The sequence below is a fragment of the Astatotilapia calliptera genome, chromosome 3, assembly GCF_964374335.1.
Source record: "Astatotilapia calliptera chromosome 3, fAstCal68.1, whole genome shotgun sequence".
NCBI lineage: Eukaryota > Metazoa > Chordata > Actinopteri > Cichliformes > Cichlidae > Astatotilapia > Astatotilapia calliptera.
This window is the reverse complement of record NC_137424.1, coordinates 70,262,382-70,274,616: the sequence shown is the minus strand read 5'-3', so window position 1 is coordinate 70,274,616 and position 12,235 is coordinate 70,262,382. Positions and strand designations below refer to the sequence as shown.

At 39.6% G+C, this 12,235-nt stretch overlaps 1 protein-coding gene and 1 long non-coding RNA gene across 2 annotated transcripts; both read right to left on the bottom strand.

Moving 5' to 3' along the window:
* Window positions 1–2,447: 2,447 nt before the first annotated feature.
* LOC145425744 (uncharacterized) lies at window positions 2,448–5,274 on the bottom strand. Its single transcript, XR_013906473.1, has 2 exons — window positions 4,666–5,274; window positions 2,448–4,586 (listed from the first exon to the last, which is right to left on the bottom strand). It is a non-coding gene; the product is annotated as an uncharacterized LOC145425744 (long non-coding RNA).
* A 143-nt stretch (window positions 5,275–5,417) lies between these two features.
* LOC113018009 (ICOS ligand-like) lies at window positions 5,418–12,225 on the bottom strand. Its single transcript, XM_026161079.2, has 4 exons — window positions 11,903–12,225; window positions 10,658–11,017; window positions 10,431–10,582; window positions 5,418–5,621 (listed from the first exon to the last, which is right to left on the bottom strand). The coding sequence occupies exons 1-4, from the start codon at window positions 11,970–11,972 to the stop codon at window positions 5,544–5,546; spliced, it is 660 nt and encodes a 219-aa protein (XP_026016864.2). The 5' UTR covers window positions 11,973–12,225; the 3' UTR covers window positions 5,418–5,543.
* Between the last annotated feature and the right edge of the window lie 10 nt (window positions 12,226–12,235).

Sequence of the window (12,235 nt, the reverse complement as noted above, 5' to 3'; positions counted from 1 at the left end):
ATGCTGATGGTGGATCAAGGAGACCAGCGCATGCAGGCCCGGATGTACTGTCTAAATCGGCTGTCTCTCACCCTTTACCCACCCCTGTTGCTTGTCATGTGTTTCTTTGGTTATTAAGAGTTTTTTCATGTACTATGTGCAGAGGTGTTTTTTTCTGTTCTCAAACTGATCTCCCTGTTGGAGCTCAGTCTGGGGGAGTTATTTTTTCTCCTTATCTTTCCTCATGTGGTGCATTTTCCATTGTTATACCTCTCTGACCTGTCTACCCCATGTGATGTTTGTGTAATGTATGGTCGGAGGGTAAGATGGCGCCGCCATTGCGTGCAATAGGTCGGCAGCCTTATGAAATTTCCCCTTGTGGGACTAATAAAGGTATATCAAATCCAAGAAGCTTCTTCAGTTCTAGGGTCAAATGGTGGAGAGTCCCAGACTTAAGCTCTGTGGGAGTGTCCCACCAAGACAAACGTCTTCAAGCAACTTAAAAAAAGCATAGACACTTTTCTTTCCAAGCTCCTTAGACTATGATGGCCTGGATGACTGAGAACCTTCACAGACATATTGGAAGTTAAGCAAATTAAGCAAAAACTAGTAAAGGTTGTGAAAAGTAAGGATATTGAGGGAGCTTCAGCGTCCCCTGGTGGATGAGCAAATATGGTAAATATGTGTGCAGAATTAAATAAATAAACAAACAGATAAGTGTTTCACTCTCCGATAGTGCAGCCCCACTGATGGTGGAACTGAACCATCAATTCCTTCAATTAGTAATAAGTTACTTATTACATGTGCACATTATCATGTTTTTACAGTGACTGATCTGAAGGGTGTGCTATGGAGCTAGTCCAACCTAACCAGGCTTTCTTTGTCGCAGGTGATGATCAAACATAACAGCCCAGTTGTGTGACAGTGATGATCAGCCTTCAGCTTTAGCCTCTTTGTGTGCTCTGACATAAAAGTGACTGTTTGACATGGTTCACTTTTCTTTCTCAGATATCAAATATATTGTGACAAAAAGAGCTAATAAGGATGCGCAAAGAACATAAATATAATAATAAAATTCAACATTATCAGTGTTATCATAATTTACACTACTATTGTGTATATATTACCTCAGTGCATTGACCTTTATCTGCATTTTTTCTATATTAAGTTTCGTTTTTGCTTCTTTGATGTCAAGCCCAGAGTTTGTAAACAGTTCTTATCCTTATTGGACAAATTATTTCATCTGTTCAACACTGTTGCTGCAAAAAACAGCAACAAAAAAACCCACCAACTCTGAAGAAAAGCTTGAATCTTGTGTATACATATTTTTACGCTTAATGTGTGTTCATCACAAGTTACCATGATGATTTAAATGGACCTTTTACCACTTTAAGCATGACTTAGCTAACCCTTAAATCTAGCGACACAGTTACACTCTTCTATACAACAATAGCAATATTGTCACTTTCATCTGAGATGGAAAGTTACAAATTTCTACTTCTTCTTATTTCTACTTCAAGTTGGACGTCAGCTTTAAAGAGTCACCTCCATCAACACACGCCTCACAGTGCATAAAAAGTAGGAAACCTTTAATCTTACACTTAGACTGTTGTGGATTTGTGCTACCATCGTGCTGTTCTGGTAGTTATTGATAACTGGCAGATTGGTGACCTGTCCAGGGTGTAACCTGCCTTTCTATATTAGCTGGGACAGGCTCCAGACTATCCCAGCTAATACAGCATGGACATTCATGGCCTCCACCAAACAAGGTTCAAGGCCATGGTTGGATTTTTTGGTGGATAATTTTCCACACAAACTTTAGAAAACTGATTTACATTAGAACAGAGAGCTAAAAAGAAAATCACACCATCTGTAATTTTAAAATTTTCAGTTTATCAAATGCCCTCGAGCACATTTAACCATTAAGTAGTTACGATGGCTCCCTCTCTTTTCCCTTCCTGGTAAAGCACCTTTTCAGTAAAGCTAGTTAGATGCTACATCCTGCAGGAAGCACTGGGAGACTGCACTTGCACTTGTTCCTGTGCACTTGCCTCACAAGTATAAACGCTATAAATGATACAGCTGAATCAAAGGTATCGAGCCTATTTTGAAAATGTCAGTACAAAGACAGGAAGTGGTCAAATGCTTTTCCACAGCAGTCACAAATTCATGAGTTTGAGGTTTATCAGATGCCAAAACCCTTCAGCTCTGTAATAATAAAACTGCGGTGGGTTTTTTGGATGTAGCTGCTGCTGGTTGGTTTCAAGGTGAGAAAAAAATCTCTGTCATCAAACAGACACCTTTACTGTACTGAAGCTGTTATAACTACTGCATGATCCTGCTATTTTTAGTCTGCAGCTGCTGACTGATGTTCGCTGTGCACTAAAGACAGGTGGGTGTCAGCCACAACAAAACAGCAACAAATCAGATTTTCCACAGGACATATTTTAGAAACCCAGAGACCCACGTGAGAAACACAACTGACACCGACATTTTATTGATGCTACAGAAATATGGCAAAAATACACACACACATATATACATATAAAAAGTTTATATTGTTGATTTTGCACTAAAAGACAATTTTTTAACTCAGAAGCATGAGTCTTATTAACTAGAAAAAAGACATAAAAATCTCTGTGACGTCTGGATGTCCTCTGGTCTGAGGTGCGGGGGGGGGGGGGGGGGGGGGGGGGGGGGCAGTCAGAGACCAGCAGCTGGATGTCAGTGGTTGGACTGGTGGACTACTTCAATGAAGAGTAGATGACGTCTGGCTCTGATTTAAAGTCTGAACACAAACACACACAGTTCAAAAAACAATATTTCTGGCAAATGTTCTTAATACGAGTGTAGGACAGTGAAATAGAAATAGTTCCTCTTTTGCATGAAAGAAAACATTTTCCTTTCCAAGCAAGAAGACGATTTGATGTACTGGCTTTAGTCAGGATGTGGTTAGCTTGGCTTTGTCAAAAGCTGGAGATTGAGATCAGCTGTACATCCGGTCGTCTGCTGTCTGATTGTCCATAACTGACACTTCCTGTTCTCACTGCTGAATTGACTGCAGGTGGATCACTTTCTCCACAATAAAACACAGAGAAATTACTGCAGTTATAACAACAAAAGTACTTTTACATTACCGCACTACACATTACAGTTTATGCAGCTGCATGATATTAATGAAAACCTTTCAAATAACAGCAGGTTTTCAGAGTTTCTTTTTTTTCCTTCACTATTGCAAAACAGGATTTGACGTCAGAGTTGGAAGATGTTTCTAAGAAAAAGTAGGTGGATGGTCTTTTGATCATCCTTTGATTCAGACAGGCACATTTTACAACAAACCAAATCTGCAACACGGAAAGGTCCTCACAACATGAACAGTACCATGTGCGTGACATACTGCAGTGAGAGTTTTCATCAGTGTCAGACAGCAGTTAATGGGAATAACAGGAAGCAGCTGCTGTGGTTTTAAAAACAGAATTTTAAAGAGGTCACAGTTGTTAGCAGGATTGGAAAGAACAATTTTGAAAATCATAAAGAGACAAACTGAACAGAGCACACACACATCTGAGCCCAACCTGATTTATTGCCTAATTGTGTCACAGAAAGATGGTCTGTGGGGTCCATACGAGGAGGACCACTGGCTAAATCTGCAACACCAGGCCAAAGGTGGTTGAAAGAAAATGATGCTAAACTGTATTTGAACCAAACAACACTGAGATATACAGTAACGTTCATCCAGGGACATAAACCAGGTCCTTATGACTCTGCAACGTTAGCTGTGAGAAGTAACTGGATTAAACGCCTGACTGGAACGGAACAACTCCTCTAGCAGGATTTTCACGCTCCCAGCAGCTCCTGAAAAATAACCAAAGCAACAATTTACCTTTGTTTTGCTGCTGGCGATGTGATATTTGGACGTATGTGATTTCAGTGTTGACGTCACTTCCCATGTTTGCCTCGTGTTCAGCTGCAGTGAATTTAAAATGAAAAAAAAAAGAAAGACTAAAACTCTGAAAGAACATTTAATCTAAGCTGTTTAAAAGAAAAAAAAACTAACAAAAACACTAAAATTAGAAGTCTGAGTCTCACCTTCACGTTTCCTGTGAACACATCGTCTCACCAGCAGAACCAGTAACACCAGTAGAACCACAACACAGACTGATCCAACACATGACAACACAGAGAGAACAGGAGGAGAGAGTGATGGAGGAAGAGTGATGGAGGTGGAACCAGGAGGAGGTGTGGATGTAGGTGGAGGTGTGGTGGTGTGTTCCCCTAAAATAAAGCAAACACAGTCATTAAGTTGTCGTCACATTGTGAATGTTGAAAGCTGCAGAAACACAGACAGGTGAGTGTGTCACCTGTGACAGTGATCCAGCTGGATGGAGACTCTCCATGACCGCTGATGTCACACTTGTAGAGGCCTTCATCAGACCTGGAAACATGCTGGATGGTCATGTGACCTGTAGGCTGCTTCCTGATGAGGGAGCCATCTTTATAGAAAGCAGCTGGGAGGTTGGAGGGAGGGGTCTTTGTTTTACAGAGCAGAGTGACGTCATCTCCCTCCATCACAGGGAGGACAGGACTCTGCAGGATCACTGATCCACCTCAACACAGAGACAAACTACAGCATTTCATCCATTTACACACAGCTTCATCAACACTAACTCCACACACTCAGCTTACCAGTGACTGTCAGGTTAACCATGTTACTGATGGGACCCTCTCTGGACTCACACCAGTAAACTCCACTGTCTGACGGGATGATGTAGCTAATGTTACAAGAAGAATTAACAAGTTTTCCCCACCCATCTCCACACTGAGTTGTGTTTCCTATATTTGTGTTTCTCCTCAGAGTCCATCCAGCAGAGCTGTCGTCCTCCTCACAGCTCAGAGACACAAAGTCTCCTTTAAAGATTTGAGAGCTGCTGGGACTCACAGTCAGACGAGCTGTGAGGGTTAAAATGAAAAACTGATGATCTGTTAAGAGGTTTTTTTTCTTTCAAAAAGCAAAAAGAGAGTTTCTGCAAACATGAACCCAATCAGGTCATATCAGTGAGCATTTCTCAGGTTTAAACTGTGACAGAAGAAGGTTACTGACCTTGGTTTGTTGTGCAGCTCAGCAGTGAGATCAGAACTAAAGAGAAATGACACTCAGGTTGATTTGAGGTGAACATAAAGAACAACTCCACTGCACCACCTTTATCTTAAAACGCAGCTCTTTATGTGAACTGACTACACTGTTGGTATTCACCAAATATTTATTATTAAAGTGATATATTTGTGTCCACTGTGCAGCTGTGTTGATATAGTGAGTGAATGATTTGATCTTTTCACTGCCTGCTGTGTTTCCTCGACTCCTGAGCAAAGATAAAGAGTCAGTCAGACCTGCAGTTGGTCCTCGTGGTGTTTTGAACTTGAATTCAGCCTGATTTGTTTTTCGTGTCTTCTCCTCCATCATCAGTTATCAGGAGAGCAGACAGTCAAAGTACAAGAATTCAAACAAACACAGAGATTCTACTTACAGAGCAGACACAGCACAGATGTTTCCTTCATCGTCCTTCTCACTCATTTGAGCTTCTTTTCATTTCTGTCACTGACACCAAGTAAAGCCCGCCCTCTTCCTCTGAGCACCAGCTTTTCTATTGGTTCAAACACAGAGGTGGGGGACTCACTTATTTTCCTCTTCATTTAAAAATGCCAGTGTTAAACTATTCAAACCCCCTGTAGTGTTTTTTATATAACATAAACCTTACAAAAATTTCTTAAAGCTGCTACAAAACAAGTAGTAAAACATGAATGCATACGAAATAAAATGTAAGGATTTATTTATTCTTTTAACAGAATCTGGGTTTAACCAACACACTGATGACCAAGGTTATTATCGTTAACGAAAACTAACGAAATAACGAAAACTAGAAGTGAAAAAACATTTTCGTTAACGGAAATAAAAATAAAAACAAAAAAAGGAAAACTAACTAAAACTGTAATGAGTGTTCACAAAACTAACTAAAATTAACTGAATTTATAGCAAAAATGTGTTTCGTTTTCGTAAATGTGTGCGTGTCATACAATAGTCAAGGGTGAAAATGAAGTTTAGTTTCCAGATTTTTTTCTTGCTGTGTCTCATTATGCCAGCAGGTGGCAGCACGTTAGTCGAGTCGTCTGTGTTGCTGCTCTGTCGACGCGCAGAATCGTGTCAGGAAAAGTCGGGAGAAAGCGCCAGAGTCCAATTTGGGATTACTTTGAATATGACTGTGCTTTGGATAAAGCAAGTGTCTTGTAGTGGAAAGAGACAAATTATGAGGGACATTTCTAAAGGGAAAAAAATCCCACAAACCTTAAAGTGCACTTGAAAAGTTCACACAAGAAGGCTAACCTAGCTTACCTTGAGAAGGGAGCACACTCAACCCTCATCCCCAGAAACAGACGCTAACCCCAGGCAAGGCAGCGTGATGCATCCCGAGAAAACAGGACGGGGATATCTACACAACTGTGTGAGTCAATTGTCTTCAAAAAGTTTATCAATTCACTTGAACCAAAATTACGAACACCCGGTGCTGCAAGAGTTAATAGTCTCATTGGGGCCAAGATATACATTTTGTAGTTGCCTGGTATCAGTGGTTGTTCATCTGCCTTTATTTATTTATTTATTTAAAAAACCCATAGGTGGAAATGTGAGTTGTCTGTCTCTGCATGTTAGCCCTGCGACAGACAGGGTGCAGGGTATGGTAGCTGAAATAGCAACATACCCAAGGATAAGCAGAAGAGCAGGACTGATATGATGAAACTGGGATTTTGTTACACTTAATTATTGCAAACAAAACTAAAACTATAACTGACACTAATCAAAACTAAACTGAAACTAAGGATTTTCAAAAAAATAAAAACTAAACTAGCGAAAAATTGGTAAAAACTAATTAAAACTGATATAAAATTGAAAATCTGAAGTCGAAACTAAATAAAAATAAAAACTAATGAAAATTGCAAAACTATTAAAACCCTGCTGGTGACTGACTGGAACACTATGATTCACATTTTACATTAACGCCATCCTCACACATGTTTATATATGACCACTAGAGGGAGATGTTGGACTTTAAACACTAACATGGATACAAGCAGATCCCCAATGAGCTTTCATAGTTTGTTAAAGAACAAATCAGCATGTGCAGTTCTAATGAAATGTTTACATGTATATTTACTGTAGATAAAGATTACCTTAATCCTGTGTTTAGGCTGGAGATGAATGAGACTGTGGAAAGTGTTAAACAGGGTGTGCTTCTTGATCAGCCTGTAAACACTAAAGAAGAGCTCATTTATTTCCAGAGTACAGTGAACATATTCAATAAATACATCGGCTCTGATGTTCAGTCTTCCCTCTATCCTGGACCTGTACACGTCCAGGGTTAGGAAACATCTCTGCTCACAACTGTTCAAACTGCTGCCTTCAGGATGGTGACACGGAGCATTGTTTACTAAAACCATCCACCACAGAGACACTTTCTTCCCACAGGCTGTCACTCTGGTTAACAGTGTGAAATAACCCACTGTTATAACATAAAATTCATATGCACACTGCATTACTCAATTTTGTATAATTTAAGACTTTATTTTACTTGTTTTTTCTTACTTCTTATCCAAACCAAACCTTTTCACTTTGCATATTACAAACATTTGTGGGAATGTTTTGAGGAAAACACAAACCGAGTACATGGTAGCTATGAAAAATGTAATTGAGTTTGAACATGTTCACACATTCACACCTGTCAGAGTGAATCATGTCTCCTTTTCTAGGAAAGGTTTTTTGGCTTCAATCTGATTCCAGCCCCAACAGTCTTTGGCTCCTGCTCGAAAATGACATGCACAAAATAAATGGAGTATTACTCTGCAATTAAAAACTCTGTATAAACAGTCTTGGTATCAAAATAAAGCTAACACTTGTGAGACTTCATGAGAGGTATAAATATTACAGCAGACATTTCTGTGTTAAAGTAACTGAGCGTGGAACAAGGGAAAAATACGTTTTTTTCCTTGTCTAAATTTTTTGTTTTTGTATTTTATAGCATTATACCTATTTGAAAACATGCTGCGGTGGACAATAATCTTCAGAAAATCATCAGTCAACATGTGGACATTATCTGTGCAAAGACTAATGCTGCTGAAGTGGAACAAAGCAAAGTTACAGAGGTTTTAGTCAAGACTGCCCGGCCTCCTGCAATTTAGCAGAATCTGTGGGAGTTGAAATGTCTTAAGTATTAAACAGCAGAAATTATTTAATTTATTTTCATGATTAAACTTTTACTCATTTGGGCCAATAGAATCACAGTAACATCACTGCATTAAGGTTAATCCTGCCAATCACAAATTGCAAGGCAGAAACATACATAGAGCAGATGCATGACGCTGGTCATCGTCCAATGAAATCTCTTGTGAAAACAGATGATTTAAGAATTAAAAATAATTAAAAAAAACACACTATTAGCACAGTAAGACTTTATTAACAGTGACACAAACAAACTCGTAATTATCACCAATACTTAAGTCAGTTAAAAAAAGACCAAAGTGCCTCCTTCATGGAAGGAAAATAACTATTTACACTAAAGCTTCACCAATCAGAGGAACGATTGATCCGACTCTAATATTTGCTCTCTTTGGTTTCAAATCGCTGCAGTAAAACTTTGTATATCTCACTCAGTAGTATTTCATTAACGGATGCTAAACACTATCAGGCAGATTCATTATTGCTATCAGCCACAGTAACCTCCCCCACGTTCAGACAGTCACATACAGTGTTGATGTTGTCTGCTGCTAGTGTCTTTGATTATTCTGTAACAGTTTGTCTTTGGGAGCCAAAACACTCAAACTCTACTGGCTGTTACAAGGAAACTATTTGTAAGTCACATTTGAGTTTCCTTTTCTTTTCAAGAGCAGAAGAAACGTCTGCAATTTAAATCCTGTCAGCATAGTTAGACTAATGTAAAGTTGTATGAAATTCAGGAAGTGTTTGATGCCTCCTTGTTGGATGCTCAGTATCATTAGCGTCAGCCTGTACCCAGATCATCTGTTTGCCCCTCGATGTTCAATGACAACAGTGAGAAGACAGAGCAGATCGACTCTGAGATCAGCCAAGTTGGATCCCGGCCTGATCCGGTTTAAATCTGTGATCCTTTCAGTTTTAGATCCGTGCAGCTCTGCGAGTGAACTCGGACATGGTTTGTTGAACTGTTACAGAGTAACAACATCCTCAGGCGCTCTAGTTCTGAGTCGACCCACTGAGACATGTTAAGGTGACTTTCATTGAACAATCTGTTTAGACTCCGAACCTTTGAAATATTGTTTGACATCATTGAATGAGTGAATCTTATTCTGTAATCTGTCATTTCAGCCTCATCCTCACACAAGTATTTACATCATCTCCAGGATCCAGCTGTGTGAGACACTTTTTTGGTCGGTGCGACAGAGAAGACGAGAAATACTTTGTCATTGATCCGTGTATGAACAACATTAAATGCTTTCAGTACAATGGAACTGACCTTCTGACAGCCACAGCACTGTCCACAGTTATAAACAGGGACACTAACCTGTAACTGGAAATTAAACCAGCTTCTTCTCATTATTTTGCTCCTTTAAGCACTTTGACAGCAACTTTATGAAGGAGAAAATGACACCGAGCGTCATTCAGCCAAAGGGAAACTGGTCTGTTGAGTCTGTTAACCCAGCAACTGACTCAGAGTTAAAATAAACTTTAAGGGAAAATCTGAGTTTCTCTCATCACTGCTTAAACAAACTTAGAGATGTAACCCAACCCTTATTCCTGGAACAGGGATCACATGTTCTTTCTATGCCAATGATAATTAAATAGATAAATAAACAAACACCAGCAACAAGCAGCCGAGGAAACAGACCCAGACTGTGTGTGAGAGAAAGGTGTGAGGCGTCAGCTGGAACTACCAAACTCTGCAGTTACATGAAACTGATTTCATTCTGTGTTTTCATAAGGCTGTAATAACACTGCTGAGTTAGTCATGTGACAGTTGGTAGAAGAGCTTTGAGACTGAGAGGTGGTGTCAGTACTGTATCATGGGAAAAACTTGTGTTTGGTTTATTTGTTTTTTGTGCTAATCCTCTTTCTCAGTTTGTTGTTGGTGCTAGGCATGTTCTTAAATTCTTAGTAATGCCAAGATCACTGAGATCTTACAGTTTTTTGGTTATTTGGGCCTCAGTTATAGTTAAATGCTAGCAGAGTACATGGTGGGGGATGGATGGATGGGGAAGTTAATGTGACTGATAGTGTCTTTGTTTTCTACGTGTGGTGCTAACTAATCCAGAAAAATCAAATCAAATTCTCAACATGCTTGATGTCTGGAGGAGTTCAGCATCATCAGCTTCTATGTAGTGTAGATCCTCTCTGTTTCTACACTAATATCAGCAGTAGGAGAATCACTCACACCAGGAGGCTTCTGTGAGCTGTGAGTCTGTCGTTGTTTTTGTCTTCTGTGGATGAAAGGAACAACTCCAAGAAGAAGCAGTGATGAAGTGAAGAGTAAAAGGGCAACGATCAGTCCAATATGTCTAAACCTCTCTTCTCCTCCTGGTGGTCCTGCAGGTGAGAAACAGGTGTGAGTGTCAGCTGTCAGGTGGGTGATCACAGACACACTGAACTCTAGTGACTCACCTGAAAGATCACAGACACTCAGGTTGATGATGCAGATGGGCTCAGTCTCCAAAATGGCTCTCTTCCTGCGGTTTGTCCCTCTCATGAAAACACGACACTCGTACGTTCCCATGTCGTTAATCGTCACATCCTTCAGGATCAGAGACACGTCTCCATCCTTCATCTGTCTGTCCCGCAGAGCCACCCGCTGCTTAAAAGATGGATGCTGGTTGTCTGTGTCAAACTGCTCATCCCGGTAAAACAGGACATGCTCATTCTTGAGGTCAGGTCTGCTCCACTCCACCACTATGACGGATTTGTTTTGAGTTCGACACGACAGAATGGCACTTTGTCCAGATACAGCTGGGATGTTTATCACAACTGAAAGAGAGGAAACAACAGCAGCTGGTTAGTGTGAGGAGCTAGAGTGAGACCACTGAGCTCTGCTGAACACACACACGTTTATTTTACATCATTGGGAACGAGTTCGTGATCAGAGGTGAAATATACGTGTGTGTCTAACTATGCAAATATTAACAACATTTCTTACATTTTAGAAAATACTACACCCACTAATAAAAGCATTTCTTAACATTAGTGAAAAAATAGGTTGTAGTTTTCTTTTTCTTTTTTTAATGGTTTGTTTATTGAACGCTGACAATTTATTTATATTTTGTGAATTAAATATTAATTGACATTTATGGGTTTTAATTTGTATCACATTTGCTACATCTGACATTTATTTTGGCTTAAAATTGGGTTTTGAAATTTATTTGTGTTTTTATGGGACAAACTCTTGAGGAATTAATCATGTAAAAGTCTCAAAACCCCACAAAAAATCATTCAACTTACCTCCAATAAACATATACCTCCTTATGAATGACAGCTGATATTATTTGTTATTATTATAATTGCAATATTACTTTGCAGCGTGTTGCACAGGTCCAGAAAGCGTACATCCATATTTCAGAAATGCCACAAATACAAAATAATATATAAATCCGCAACACGTCCCCGTCACATAGAAACATGAAATAATTGAACTAAATACTCAGGTCTCGATGCTCATGGCAGTCAGAATAAGTCATTAAAAAGAAAGCTACTCCTGAAACTTCAACACATCTCAGACACACTTGGACACACACAGTGACAAGTCCTAACAGACTGCCGCCAGCATCATGTCTTCACACACAGAGACAATAATTATTAATATGGCAAAAAGACAGATCAATTTAAAAAGCAAAAGGAAACACAGCTAAATCTCACCTGCAGAGTCGACCACAATGAGGATGACAAACAGCAAAGTCGAGCAGAGCGACGCAGTTACAGCAGACATTTCTGATGTCTTTCAATAACATAACCCAAGTTCAAAAAAACCTGACAGCATTACTCTTCACTGACTGAAATGCAACCATCCAAAGGAGTCATGTCACAACTGTGCAACGTTAATAACAGTTAATAACAGAGCAGACTTGATCACACCTGAGTTTTTAACGGTTTCAGTTCCTGAATAATTTTCACATGTGACTTATCTCCATGTTTAACTGCAGCCTCCAAAAAACAAGCTGTGTTGGAGCCACAGAGAGCAAATCTTTTGTT

Coding starts and splice junctions, on each gene's coding strand:
- LOC113018009 (XM_026161079.2), bottom strand. CDS start 11,972: ATGTCTGCTGTAACTGCGTCGCTCTGCTCGACTTTGCTGTTTGTCATC. Junction 10,583..10,657: donor GAGTGTCTGTGATCTTTCAG/GTGAGTCACTAG, acceptor TCTCACCTGCAG/GACCACCAGGAGGAGAAGAG. Junction 5,622..10,430: donor GCTCACAGAAGCCTCCTGGT/GTGAGTGATTCT, acceptor TTGAACCAATAG/AAAAGCTGGTGCTCAGAGGA.